This window comes from Balaenoptera acutorostrata, chromosome 1, assembly GCF_949987535.1.
Source record: "Balaenoptera acutorostrata chromosome 1, mBalAcu1.1, whole genome shotgun sequence".
NCBI lineage: Eukaryota > Metazoa > Chordata > Mammalia > Artiodactyla > Balaenopteridae > Balaenoptera > Balaenoptera acutorostrata.
The window spans coordinates 38,179,728-38,195,247 of record NC_080064.1 but is presented as its reverse complement, the minus strand read 5'-3'; the positions used below and the strand labels follow the sequence as shown (position 1 = coordinate 38,195,247).

The 15,520-nt window shown below is 36.1% G+C and overlaps 1 protein-coding gene and 1 non-coding gene across 3 annotated transcripts in view; both read left to right on the top strand.

Annotated features, from left to right (window-relative positions):
• Positions 1–15,049, top strand: part of IPP (intracisternal A particle-promoted polypeptide) — a 37,559-nt gene extending 22,510 nt beyond the window's left edge. For both annotated transcript variants that reach the window (XM_007164539.2, XM_007164540.3), the window contains exons 7-9: positions 744–866; positions 2,690–2,910; positions 13,047–15,049. In XM_007164539.2, coding sequence (XP_007164601.1) covers positions 744–866; positions 2,690–2,910; positions 13,047–13,271 — 569 coding nt within the window. In that variant the 3' untranslated portion in view covers positions 13,272–15,049. The remainder of the gene's footprint in view (positions 1–743; positions 867–2,689; positions 2,911–13,046) is intronic.
• TRNAG-GCC (transfer RNA glycine (anticodon GCC)) lies at positions 1,841–1,913 on the top strand. The gene has a single exon. It is a non-coding gene; the product is annotated as a tRNA-Gly (tRNA).
• Positions 15,050–15,520: the final 471 nt, after the last annotated feature.

Sequence of the window (15,520 nt, the reverse complement as noted above, 5' to 3'; positions counted from 1 at the left end):
CAGGTTCGAGCCCTGGTCCGGGAAGATCCCACATGCCGCAGAGCAACTAAGCCTGTGCGCCACAACTACTGAGCCCACGTGCCACAACTACTGAAGCCTGTGCACCTAGAGGCCATGCTCCACAAGAGAAGCCACTGCAATGAGAAACCCGTGTACCGCAATGAAGAGTAGCCCCTGCTCACTGCAACTAGAGAAAGCCCGCGCACAGCAACAAAGACCCAACGCAGCCAAAAATTAAAAAAAAAAAAAAATCTCTTGTGAAACCTAGGCAGGGAGTTAAAAGACCCAAGTTCTACTTGCAATCAAAGTCTAACTTTTCATGTGATCTTGGACAGATAACCTCTCTGGTCCATATGATAATCATCCATAATATAAAGTTGTCAGATTAGATGTTTTCTAAGGTGTTTTTCTTTTTAAGTATTTATTTATTTGGCTACATCGGGTCTTAGTTGCGGCACGCGGGACCTTCGCTGCGGCATGTGGCATCTTTTCGTTGCGGTGCGCGGGCTCTTCCGTTAGTCCGGCCGTCTTCTCTCTACCTATAGCGCGCGGGCTCTAGAGCACACGGGCTTAGTTGCCCCGCGGCATGTGGGATCTTAGTTCCCCGACCAGGATTGAACCAGCATCCCCTGCATTAGAAGGCGGATACTTAACCACTGGACCACCAGGGAGGTCCCTCTAAGGTGTTTTTCATAAATAAAATTCCTTTATTCCAAAAATAATATTTTTCTGTTTGGTTTCAGGTGGTTGGGTTGGAGCTGAGATAGGGAACACCATTGAACGATTTGATCCCGATGAAAATAAATGGGAAGTAGTTGGCAACATGGCTATGTCACGCTACTACTTTGGGTGTTGTGAAATGCAAGGTAATTGCTTTATAAAATATTTTTCCTGAAAATATATATTTTTTAAAAACTGTTTGAGCTTGAGGCTTTATTTTCACAAAAGTATATTTTATGTCTGTTAGTTTTGAGTAATTGACACTGTGGAAATTCTGCTTCTAATCTCTTATATTTTTAAACCTCTTATATCTTTATTTCTGTATTGCCAAAATAATCATTTTTTTCCCAAAATAAACAAAGCTAGAATTAAGAATTCCAGATGGGCAAAAATACCTAACTAGCAAAATAAGCATTTGAACTGTCATCCATTATTGTTATTTTCTCTCCCTTGTAGGCCTTAGTATGTATTTCTAAGTAGGGAGAGATTATCAAAAACCATCTTCATAGTGTCATAGGCTTCTTCAGTGTTTTTTTATAGAGTACATTGTGATTCAGTACACACACAATGCTATCACAGATTTGAAAAATGTTGTACTACATATTAAAGTGGTATACAGATATTATTTTAATTGTAATAGTCTATTATACACTGAGAGGTAATTAATAAGCACTCTCAAATAGAACCTGATTCTCTGTCCAGAATTGGAGAACAGATTTACATGTACCTGTAGAGTAGGAAGCAGTCTGCCCATTGTTATGTGACAATTCAGCCTGCTCTGTTCCCAGCTGAAATTCTTTCTGCCTTCTGAGTACCTTCTCAGATTTCTGCTAGCAGCTAAATGCTCAAATTACATGGTGCAGACTATGTTCTATTGTTTAATATTATAGTGTTCTCTAATTGTTTATTTATTATTTTTATCTTCCCATCTAAAATCATAGAGCTAGAGAGGCATCTTGGAGATTCTCTATTTCAACCGCTTTATTTTTAGATGAGGAAGCTGAAGATCAGGAGGCTGTGAGTTGTCTTTTCTCATAGTTGGTTACTAGCAAAGCTGGAGCTAGAACCCAAGTTTACTAACATTTAGCTCATGTTTCTTAAAATGCCATTCCTTGGGACTTCCCTGGTGGTCCAGTGGTTAAGACTCTGCACTGCCAATGCAGGGGGCATGGGTTCGATCCCTGGTCAGGGAACTAGATTCCGCATGCTGAAACTAAAGATCCCGCATGCTGCAACTAAAGATCCCGCATGCCACAACAAAGATCCCACACGCGGCAACAAAGATCCTGTGTGCCGCAAGTAAGACCCTGTGCAGCCAAATAAATAAATTTTTTAATAATGCCATTCCTTATAACTTCTCACTTTAGACCTTTAGGAACAACAGTAGACACTCAAAAAAAATAATTGTTGATTGTCAGAACCATTATTTTCAAGTTAAATTTAATAAGGAACTCTGTGAATTACAGTCTGCTGTACAGTATCTGATACCTTAATCTAGCCATAAACTATTCTAATTTAAATTCATTTTATGTCCATCTGAGCAACCGTTAGGTTGTCACCAACAGGGTCACGTCATTCCCAGTTTAAGCATATGACAGTTTTTAAGGGGGAACAAATCCTTCTCCCCATCCTTTTTTACCTATATGTGGTAGCAGTGGATCTGGAACTTGAGATCATTAAGCAAACAATAAGATCGGAAATCCTTGTCTGACAAATTGTTTTGTTATAGCATCATTAAATTCTTTGAAAATTCAATGCCACTTTAAATTCATACCCCTAATTCTTTGTAACATGCTTAAATGAGAGCTGTGATAAACTAGACAGAAGTCAATTTTCTCTCTTGAAAGAATATTGTAAGCCCTGCATTAAGTATAATATCAGATAGCAAACTTAAATCACAATTATTACTTTTTATAATTATTTGTATCCTATTTTCTATAGCATCTGAGCAAAAATATTCCATTTCCAGGTTTAATTTATGTGATTGGGGGCATCAGCAATGAAGGAATAGAGCTTCGTTCTTTTGAAGTTTATGATCCACTTTCCAAGCGTTGGTCTCCACTTCCTCCAATGGGAACCAGAAGAGCATATCTCGGGGTGGCTGCACTCAATGACTGCATCTATTCTATTGGAGGGTGGAATGAGACACAAGATGCTCTTCACACTGTAGAAAAATATTCCTTTGAAGAGGTAGGTTGGATGATTTCAATTGTTTAGTGTCCTGTTACTCTTTTAATGTCTGTAAGATCTGTAGTGCTGTGTATTCTTTCATTCATGATATTATTTATAGGTTTTTTCCCTCTTTTTTTTCTTTTCAAATAATCAACTTTTGGTGTCATTGATTTTTTTCTATTGATTGTCCACCTCCTATTTCATTGATTTCTGTTACTATTACTATTTCTTTCCTTTCTTCTATTTGTTTTGGGTTCAATTTGCTCTTCTTTTTCTAGATTCTTAAAGTAGAAACTCAGATGATTGATTTTTAGACCTTTCTTTTTCTAGAATAGAAATCTTTAAAGCTATAAATTGTTTTCAAGCACTGCTTTAACTGCATCCCACACATTTTGATATATTGTATTTTAGTTAGCATTTACCTCAAAATAGCTTCTAATTTCCCTGGTAATTTCTTCTTTGACCAATGAGTTGTTACAAGTATTTTATTTAATTTCCAAATATTTGGGGATTCTCTAGATATCTTTATGTTATTGCTTTAATATAATTCTACTGTGATCAAAGAGCATATTTTATGTGATTTCTGTCTTGGTAAATGTTTCACGTGCACCTGAAAAGAATTTGTATTCTGCTGTTGTTGAGAATAGTGTTCTATAAATGTCAGTTAGGCCAAGCTGGTTAGCATTCAGGTCTTCTCTAGTCTTTCTTTTTCTTTTTTGGCCACATGGTGAGGCTTGTGGGATCTTAGTTCCCTGACCAGGGATTGAACCCATGCACCCTGCAATGGAAGTGCAGAGTCCTAACCACTGGACTGCCAGGGAATTCTCTTCCCTAGTTTTTCTAATTTGTTCAATTGTTTTGTCAATTACTAAGGAAGAAGTGTTGAAATCTCTGTCTGTAATTATGAATTTGCCTGTTTCTCCTTTCATTCCCGTCAGGTTTTGCTTCACATATTTTGAATCTGTTATTAAATGTGTATACATTGATTATTATATCTTCTTGATGAATTGATCTTTTTATAGCCATGAAATGTTTTTCTTTATCTCTGGCAGTATTCTTTGCTCGGAAGTCTATTTTGTCTGATAGTAAGGTAGCCAAGCTATCTTTTGATTAGTATTTGCATTGTATATCTTTTTCTTTCTTTCTACTTTAAATCTATGTCTTTAAAAATTACATCTCCTTCTGGACTCTACTCCTAATTAACTAGGCAACCTCAAGATACCTCCCTAGGCCTCACCTTTGGAAACTATACCTGCCTTACCTACAGGTTTTAAGAGAGGCTTAAACAATACAATGATTGTGAAACCTCTTTGAATACCACAAATTTCTATACAAACATGAATGATCACATTATTAGCAATCAAAATATCACACTGATCATACATTCAAGATATATTTAAAAATGAATAAACTTCATAAGATGATACAGAATACATATGGTACATTCATCCTGTATGACCAAAACAATATACCATGCCTTGATCTTATTATTGTCATTATTTTATTATTAGTTTTGATGTTTTAGAGTTGGACAAATAGAATATGCTCAGTTAAGCGTCATTTCCCTTTCCTGCTCGTGGGAACACTGGATTTCTAAATGTCAGCATCGTTATTGTTTATACCGACCAGAATAAACAAAGACCATCTCTGAAGTGGAAAACAATGGTCCCATATAACTCCTTTTTGTCATGTGTTCAACAGTCAATAAAAAAGGCTTTTAGTGCTGAAAAAAAAAAAAAAAAAAAAAAAAAAAATTACATCTCTTGTAAGATAACACATAGTTGAGGTCTGTTTTTTCCTACAATTTGACAATCTCTGACTTTCAAATGGGGTCTTTAGAATTTTTACTATTTATATATAATGTAATTATAGATACAGTTGGTTTTTAGACTCTTATTTTGCTGTTTTTCTATTTACACAATCCATCCTTGTTTTTTCCTCTTTTCTGTCTTTTTTTTTGGCCGCACCACACGGCATGTTGGGATCTTAGTTCCCTAAGCAGGGATTGAACCCACGTCCCCTGCAGTGGAAGCACAGAGTCTTAACCACTGGACAACCAGAGAAGTCCCCTTTTCTGTCTTTATATTGTTATTGTTTTAGTATTCCATTTTATTTCTTTTGTCCAATTAACTATATCTCTTCACCCTTTTTCTTAGTGGTTGCTTTTGGGTTTGCATTATATATAATAGGTATTTTAATGCATTACATCTACATTCAAATAATATCATACCAGTTCACTTTTTTTTTTTTACATCTTTATTGGATTATAATTGCTTTACAGTGTTGTGTTAGCTTCTGCTGTACAACAAAGTGAATCAGCTATATGTATACATATATCCCCTCCCTCTTGAGCCTTCCTCCCACCCTCCCCATCCCACCCCTCTAGGTCGTCACATAGCACCAAGCTGATCTCCCTGTGCTATACAGCGGATTCCCACTATCTATTTTACAGTTGGTAGTGTATATGTGTCAATGCTACTCTCTCAATTCGTCCCAGCTTCCCCTTCCCACCCTGTGTCCACAAGTCCGTTCTCTACATCTGCGTCTCTATTCCTGCCCTGCCACTAGGTTCATCAGGACTAGGTTCCATATGTATGTGTTAGCATATGGTATTTTTCTCTTTCTGATTTACTTCACTCTGTATGGCAGACTCTAGTTCCATCCACCTCACTACAAATGACTCAATTTTGTTCCTTTTTATGGCTGAGTGATATTCCATTGTATATATGTACCACATCTTCTTTATCCATTCATCTGTCAATGGATATTTAGGTTGCTTTCATGTCATGGCCATTGTAAATAGTGCTGCAGTGAACACTGTGGTACATGTATCTTTTAGAATTATGGTTTTCTCAGGGTATATGCCCAGTAGTGGGATTGCTGGGTCGTATGGTAGTTCTATTTTTAGTTTTTTAAGGAACCTCCATACTGTTCTCCATAGTGGCTGTATCAATTTACATTCCCACCAACAGTGCAAGAGGGTTCCCTTTTCCCCACACCCTCTCCAGCATTTACTGTTTGTAGGTTTTTTGATGATGGGCGTTCTGACTGGTGTGAGGTGATACCTCATTGTGGTTTTGATTTGCATTTCTCTGATTTACCACTTGACTTTTTTTTTTTTTAAAGAATTTTTATGTATGTATGTATGTATTTATTTATTTATTTTGGCTGCATTGGGTCTTCGTTACTGCACATGGGCTTTCTCTAGTTGCAGTGAGCAGGGGCTACTCTTTGTTGCGGTGCGCGGGCTTCTCACTGTGGTGGCTTCTCTTGTTGCGAAGCACAGGCTCTAGGTGCGCGGGCTTCAGTAGTTGTCATAAAGACGCAGACGTAGAGAATGGACTTGAGGACTCCGGTGGGGAAGGGGAAGCGGGGACAAAGTGAGAGAGTATCATTGACATATATACACTACCAAATGTAAAATGGATGGCTAGTGGGAAGCTGCAGCATAGCACAGGGAGATCAGCTCGATGCTTTGTGATGACCTAGAGGGTTGGGATAGAGAGGGTGGGAGGGAGGCACAAGAGGGAGGGGATATGGAGATATATGTATACATATAGCTGATTCACTTTGTTGTACGGCAGAAAATAACACAACATTGTAAAGCAATTATACTCCAATAAAGATATTAAAAAAACCAACTAGAATATCATCCAGTCTTGTGTGAGCTCTGAGAATTGTTAAGCTTACAACTCCTCTAAAGGAAAACTGTTTCTTTGCTCACAATATTTTGACACCAAATGTGTGGGGTTTCCACACCAAGCTCTTCTCCAATTCTCTGTGGACACCAACAACTGAGTGTCCTACAAGTCAGTTCAGTTCTGACACTAACTGTCCCACAGGTTAAGGGCTCAGTTCCACAAGACTGCCCCTCACTTTAGACACCAGTCCTCAGGTTAACCACTGACTTGTTTACAAATTAAGGGTTCCCATGATCCCTTCCTCAGGTTCAATAATTCACCATAATGGCTCACAGAACTCAGGGAAACACTTTACTTAACTATTACCAGTTTATTATAAAGGATATTATATATTATTATAAATATAGAATAATAGAATATAATATAGAATATAATAGAATATATAAGTTTTATATTCTATATTATTATAAAGGATACAAATGAATAGCCAGATGAAGAGGTACATACGGCAAGATCCAGAAGGGTCTTGATTACAGGTTTCTGCCCCGGTGAAGTTTGGGGTATCACTTTCCTGGCATGTGGGATGTGGTCATCAAACCAGAAGTTCTTCAAACCCCATAGTTTAGGGATTTTTATGGAGGCTTCATCACATAGGCATGATCAATTATTATTTCAACCTCCAGCCCCTCTCTCCTCACTGGATGATAGGGTATGGACTGAACATTCCAAGCTTCTAATCTGGGCTTGATCTTTCTGGTAAAAGGCTCCCATCCTGAGGTTATACAGGATCCTACCAAGAGTTGCCTTATTAAGGAGGAGACATTCCTATCACCCAGGAAATTCCAAGGGATTTAGGAGCTCTGTGTCAAGAACTGGAGTCAGAGACCAAATATATGTCTAATTATGTCACATCCTCCTATTAGTTGTTTTTTGACTGTTCTCATAGGGTCTCATTTTATTTTCTTTTTTTTCCACTTTAAAAAAATTTTTTTAACTTTTTCTTTGTTGTTTTTATTTTTATTTTTTATTATTTTTATTTTCTTTCATAGAGTCTCATTTTATGCATGCATAGTTTAGGGGTACTCAGCCAGACTCAGGGGAACCTATATCCTCTAGCACTCTTCCTTGCAAATCTCAACTGCATCATCCTCTCTAAACTCTGATTTCTGTCTCCTAGATCAGCTGACTGTCATACTCTGCTTGGGATTCCCTTCCCTTTCCCTTCACAAAGCCCTCCAGGCAGAAAGCCTGGACAACCATGGAGCTCACCTTGTTTGTTTCTTTTTCTGAATCACAGTTTTTCATTGCCTGTTGTCCATTGTCTGAGAACTTTATTTCATATAGTTTGTTGAGTTTTCTAGGTCTTTATGGCAGGAGGGCAAGTTTGGTAACAATTACTCTATCATGACTGAAAGTAGAAATCCATTCTGTTTCCGTCCTTTTAACATGATTCCATCATTCACTGAGCATTTCTTTACTATCTGGCATAATAAAATATTTCAAGTACAAGAAAGCTTATACTTCTCTGATCTGGCCCTGGAATCAGTCATTTCTCCAAGAAGCATTAGTTCCTCTTAGTGAAGGACAGTATTTAGAAACCAAGATTAGGCAGAGTACTCATTGCTACTGGGGTATTGCTACTTCTATGCATTCTCAGTAAACAGCTAAACATAAACAGTAAACAGTAAATGTATATATGTGTGTATATGTATTCACACACATATTCATTTGTAAGTATTTCTATATCTGTGCGTATATGTTATAAAACCATGAATTCACAATGATAGCACCAATTCCAGTATACCTCAGATTCTTTCAGGCCTTCGCCATTCCCATGTTTGTAAATACCTTCTCTATCAGTTAAAAACTTGGCTCCTGGTATTCTCTATTTACTTATTTGTTCAATGAAACAAATCTACCTACCATACTAGCTGTCTTTTCCACCTGCCACCTCTGCATATTACCCATCTTATCATTGCCCATATGAGCGCCCCATTATTCTCTCATGCCCTCAGTTACTAGGTTGATGCAATTATGCTAGGAAAAGAAGAGAAAGTAGGTTGTATCTTCATTGAGTCACTGTTCTACCATGCATTTGTTTATTAGTCCATTTATTCATTCACAAATACTTACAGACCTGTGGAAACAAAGGCAAACTAAATATATAAGGCCCCAGCTCTCAAGAAGCCTACATTCTAGTGGGGAATATAGAGAAATAAATAGACAAACAATTGCATTACAGTTTATTAAGTGCTGGGATAATGGAAGTACAAGGTGTGTTATGCCATAGACTTATAGGTTAGACAAATTTTTTCTAAATTAATTGCCATGGAATACTATTTTTTTGCATTGTTAATAGGAATTTGGTAACACAAGTTGCCCTGGTCAATTATACTTAGGGAAAGTTGGATTAAACAAAGTTGAATAAGTTTCTTACAGGACTTCTTTACACAATTTATTAAATAATGTACTTCATGAATCTTTATGCTAAGTCTCTCAAATTTAATTGACCACACAACCCTTGCTTTTGTTTGTGAAACATCTTGGGGGAGAAAAGTGTTTCAGGGAACATATTTTATGAAATATGGATTAGTGTTATTTGAATTTTATGGTTCTTAAACTAGTTTTGGTTATTAAAACCTTCAAAACCTAAAGGTTTTTAAATTTACTTTTTTCTCTTTTTAAGTAGAAAGGATTTTTATTTTTATATTTTTTTTATTGAAATATAATTCACAAACCAAACACTTGAGTTGTTTCAGTGTTTTGGCTATTATGAACAGTGCTGCTATGAACATTTGTGTACATGTTTTTTTTGTGGACTGAATGTTTTCATTTCTCTTGGGTATACACCTAGGAGTGGAATTGCTAGGTCATATGGTAACTCTATGTTTAACCTTTTGGGGGACTGCCAGGTTGTTTTCTAAAGTGGCTATACCATTTTACATAACCACAAGCAGTATATGAGGGTTCTAATTTCTCTACATCTAATGCTTATTATTTATCTTTTTTATTATAGCTGACCTAGTAGGTGTGGATTGGTATCTCATTGTGGTTTTGACTTGTACTTTCCTGATGGTTAATTCGGTTGAGCATCTTTTATGTGCTTATTGGTCATTTATCCTTCTTTGAAGAAAAATCTGTTCTAATTTTGTCCATTTTAAAATGGATTATTTGTCTTTTTATTACTGAGATATGAGTTCTTTATATATTCTAGATGCAAGTCCTTTGCCAGATATATGACTTGCAAAATTGTTTTCCCATCCTATGGTTTTCTCATTTTCTTGATGGTATTCTTAGAAGCACAAAAGTTTTTAATTTTAATGTCCAATTTATTTTTTTCACTTGTTGCTTGTGCTTTTGGTGTTATAACTAAGAAACCATTGCTTAATTCAAGATCATGAAGATTTATGCCTACTCTTTTTTTAAAGGTTTACAGTTATATTTAGGTCTTTAATTAATTTTTGAGTTAATTTTTGTATATGGTGTGAGGAAGAGGTCCACCTTCATTCTTTTGCATGTGGTAACCAGTTGTCCCAGCACCATTTGTTGAAAAGACTCTTTTCCATTTGATTGTCTTGGTATCTTTGTTGAAAATCAGTTGACCATAAATGTGAGGGTTTATTTCTGGACTCTTAATTCTATTCATTTATCTATATGTTTATCCTTATGCCAGTACCACACTGTCTTAGTTACTGTAGCTCTGTGGTTTGAAATCAGAAATTGTGAGTCCTCCAACTTGGAATTTCTTTTTAAAAGTTGGTTTGGCTGTTCTGGGTCCCTTGAATTCCATATGAATTTTAGGATCAGCTTGTCAGTTTCTACCAAGAAGCCAGCAGGGTTTTGATAGGGATTACATTGAATCTGAGGTCAATCTGGGGAGTATTGCCATCTTAACAATATTAGGTCTTTTCATCTTGAACATGGGATGTCTTTCCATTTATTTAGGTCTTCAATTTGTTTCAACACTGTTTTATAGTTTTCAGTATCTTGCATTTTGTTGGTTAAACTTATTCCTAAATATTTTATTATGTTTGATGCTATTGTAAATTGAATTTTCTTAACTTCATGTTCAGCTTTTTTCATTCCTAGTATATAATAATTTGATCGATTTTTGTATATTCATCTTATATCCTGAAACCTTGCAGCACTTGTACTCTAATATGTTTTTGTGGATTCCTTAGCATTTTCTATGTATAAGATCATGTCATCTATAATTAGAGATCATTTTATTTTTTCCTTTCCAATCTGGATGGCTTTTATTTCATTTTATTTTCTAATTGCCCTGGCTAGACCCTCCAGTATAATCTTGAATAGAAATGGCAAAAGTAGAATTTTTGTTTTGTTGTAAAGCATAATTTTGATTCTCATGTGTGACAAGTTTCAAACTTTGGTGATATTTCAGGTTCCTTTCACTTTCTAAGTGGTCTCTGTTATATGGGGGGAATAGAGAAAGTGAACTTTCTGAGGGTGCTTTCTCTTGCTAATGTTTCTATATGGCTAGAAATGAATAGATTTTCATTCCAAAGTTAAGTGCTTATCAGTAATGTTACCTTGGTTTTTCATGCATAAATCTGAAATGTTATTGTTATTTACTGTCTATTAAAGTCCTACATTATAGATTCAAACCCTAAAGATAATGTAAAACATGTTTCTGGTTTTACAGAGTTTGAGGGGACTCAAAATAAAAAGGAAATTGTAGTTAATACACTGATAGAAATGAAAGATAAACATTACTGAATGAGCCCCATGATTCCCTTACTCTTCTTGTCCAGAGCCATTTTTGTAGGGGAGCAAAGGTTAGCTCTCCCTAATGATAAACATAAACCGAACATCCTGATTTATCTTAACCAGCTATAGGTATTTTTGTGAATATATCTATCTTTTAAAATGAGTATTTTCTCAGCTGTGAAAACTTTGTGATGTATTCTATAATTTCATATAATCAAATAGCCTTCAAGTTTAATATGGTCCTTCAATTTCAAAGGATTGTCCCTGGTGTTAGTATTTCAGAATTTCATTTAAGTTCAGATCAGTATCTGTAATGTGCTGGTTCTATACTGGGTACCGGGATGTGAAGCTCATTAAGTTGCTCTCCTCAAAAAGTTCACTCTCTAGCACTGATGAATAATCTTTTTTCATCTTTTATGACTTTATAAACTTTGTTCATCATATGCTTTATTTTCAGATTCTTTTTTTTTAATCTGGAAACTTTTTCTTTTCTCTCTTGATTATTTCTCAGGACCTTTATTAGCTTTCCTGTTTTCTGGGTATAGACATTTTCCCTGGAGTAAGACTTTACAGTCATTTTGGATATAGCAGCTTATTGAAATTTCTTCAGAGAATAATGTATACCAGGAGTTAGCAAACTTTCTATTAAAAGGTCGGATAGTAAACATTTTAGGCCTTGTGGACCACATACAATCTCTTCTTTTGCCATATTGTTTTTTTTTAATAAACTTTTTAAAAAATATTTATTTATTTATTTATTTATTTATTTATTTATTTATTTGGCTGCTTTGGGTCTTAGTTGTGGCACGTGGGATCTTCGTTGCTACATGCAAGATCTTTAGTTGCAGCATGTGGGATCTTTAGTTGCAGCATGCAGGTTCTTTAGTTGTGGCACACGGGATTTTAGTTGCAGCATGCGAACTCTTAGTTGCGGCATGTAGGATCTAGTTCCCTGACCAGGGATCAAACCCGGGCCCCCTGCATTGGGAGCACGGAGTCTTAGCCACTGGACCACCAGGGAAGTCTCTTAAATAACCTTTTAATATGGAAAGATCATTGTTAGTTTGTAGGCTTACAAAAATAGGCCCTAGTTTCCAATCCCTGATCTGTACTACCTTTCTGAAAATATGTTTTGCAAATCACTAACTGCACTAGATGGTCCTTGAAAAAAGGAATCCATGTTCAAATAAATTTGGCCAGTGTTGTTTACTGTATTGTCCTCTTGGAGGTTTATAAGACCTATTATATTAAAGATTTTAAAAAGTCCTTCCAGACTTCCCTGGTAAATTTCTAGATTATCTCCTGGTGACCATAATTTATAATTAATCACAGATATATTTTTCATTACTTTCCTCTAAATTCACTAGTCTACACCTACTAAAAACTTCAATTTAAAATGTTCTGTATACTTATATGACTGGATTGTGAGTTTGAAATTTAAACATGTAAAAAGAACCAGAGGGACTTCCGTGGTGGTCCAGTGGGTAAGACTCAGTACTCCCAATGCAGGGGGCCCAGGTTCCATCCCTGGTCGGGGAACTAGATCCCACATGCATGCCGCAACTAAGAGTTCGCATGCCGCAACTAAAAGATCTCGAGTGCTGCAACGAAGATCCCCGCGTGCCGAAATTAAGACCCAGCACAGCCTAAATAAATAAATAAATAAAAATAAATATTAAAAGAATAAATTAAAATTTTAAAAAAGAACCAGAGTATCTAATTTCTCAGCACTTTTCTTTGTTACCATGTTATGGCACTGCTAACTTCTTTTTTTCTCTTATCCAGGAAAAGTGGGTTGAAGTTGCTTCAATGAAAGTGCCTAGAGCAGGCATGTGTGTTGTGGCAGTCAACGGGCTTCTGTATGTTTCTGGAGGTCGATCTTCCAGCCACGATTTCTTGGCCCCAGGTACCTTGGACTCAGTTGAAGTTTATAACCCTCATTCAGATACATGGACAGAAATTGGTAACATGATCACCAGTCGTTGTGAAGGAGGTGTTGCTGTACTATGAAATAGAAAGCGTAAGAGAGCAGAGGAAACATTTTGAAAATACAGGATCTCACCTTTTGCAAATCACACTTGTGTTTGGTGATAGGACCCTTTCATCTGTTGAGTTTTCTGTGAATTTGGTAGATAAATGAGTAAAAAATGATTTTTTTAAAAGAATTTGAGTGAGAAGCGATATGGAATATATCCTAAATCAATAAAGAGTTCACACAAATTTGCCAAGCTTACCAGTAGATATGCTGTTTATGCTCTAGAATTGTCCAATTGGGAGTAGAGTCCTATTTGTAAAAATGATTTGCTAGAAGCTTCTTGGCAAATAGTCCCTTTAGCTGCTTCTCCAGTGCAGTTAAGCTGTAACATGACCATTATGTGATTTAAGAATATCAATGAGACAGTTTAAAGGTATCTATACATTCATGATTCAATCCAGAGTGCAATTTTCCATGGCCATAGTTTACCCTACAGAGAAAAGCCAATGAAGCAACTTCCTACTTTTATTTTATTCCAGGAGTTTTCACTAGTCCCAAACTTTTTATTAACAGCAGGAAAACTGGGACGGACATGTGGGAAATATCTAGCTATTTATATATATAAGTTTTCACCTGTTGATAACAGCATAAAAAAAGCTTTTGCTCACTTATGGTTTTGTCTTGATGCTGGAATGCAGGTGAGGAATTAATAGGAGGTTCTTAGTGACAGTCCTTTATTGCAATATGATGATGTAATGGGTGATAGAGCCCAGCAGGTTGAATGCACCTTTTTCTAAATAGTCACCAAAAATACCTTTAGCTTTGGGAAGAGGGAATTTATTAGATTATCAAGCTTTGTAAAGCATACTCACACTTGGGCAAGCCTAAATATGAGCTTAGTACAAAGCTACTGCCTGGCTTGGAGAAGATGGAATTGTAGGTACCTGTAAAACTTTTTACAGACACTAACTCATAAGTGTACGCTGAAAGGCCTCTAACCCAAAACTACTTCTCAAAACTTCTCATTTTCCCTGAGAAGCATTCTAAAGAATTGTTTTCTGTCCATTTCTGAGACGAAGATTCTTTGTGTACATGATCATCACTTTTAAATTATTTCTACTAGTCAGTTGGAGCCATATATATTAAAGGTCTTATACATTTAGGTTTACCTAGCTGTTCCAGGATTTGATTTGTATATCCCTGATTTCCCGTTTTCTGTACAAAAGTCCTCCAGTATATTATAGGCATTAGTGGCTTATTTAGATAGAAAACCTTTGGTAAGCATTAAAGACTCAGGCAGCACTCACATCCAAAATATTTGGATAGACTCACAAAGATACTTTCCTTCATAACTTAACCATATGCATGTATTAAGAAAAGCTTACGTAGTGCAGACAGAAAGCTCTGTGTCCCATTCTTTGGGGTACCCTGAAAGTCTGAAGGGTCACAGATGCCTGGCTGGGATCTGTAAAATGTCAAGGAATGAAGTATCAAGATAATATGTAAACTATTTAAGCTGTAACTCATGTGCCTTTAATATTTCTAGTTAAAGAGAATCTGCATTCTGGTTCAAGAGATTTACAAATTTTCCTATCATTTAATTTTCATTATTGCCTGATGCCAACCTAAAATGGCACTATGAAGGGAGGCATTTTGTACTGCTGTGGCAGAAATGTAGTCCACACAATCAGTGTTTGGGCTTAATAGGTCCAGACGATGCCTGAAAATAAGTAATTATAAATATGCTTATTTCCTAGGTAATGACAGATTGTTTTAAAAAGAATGTACTAATAAAGTATCTTGATTTCTTTGCTTTTTCTTGTATTACTAATTAATTTAGTTTATTAGCAGCATTCCTGGATTATCAAAGTGTAGTAGGATTGCCCATGATTTTTAGTGTTTCAACTTTAGGGACTTGCACATTTAGTTTTACATATAAGTCTGTTTTCTGAGCAACTGTTAATGTGATCTTCCTTCAAAATATTTAACAATTCAATGTACTTCTAAATATCCTGTCCAATGTACTTAAAAATCGCACACTGTAGAGAATCCCCTGGTGGTCCAGTGGTTAGGACTCAGAGCTTCCACTGCAGGGGGCACAGATTCAATCCCTGGTCGGGGAACTAAGATCCCGCATGCTTTGTGGCATGGCCAAAAAAAAAAAAAAGTGGGCAGTTAGCCTAAAAATATGACTTGCCCCTATTCTGAAAGATTGAGATCAGAGAAAAGTTTTAAGTTTGTGCAGTCCTCATGCAATTTAAGAGAAGCAGAGAAGTAATTTTCC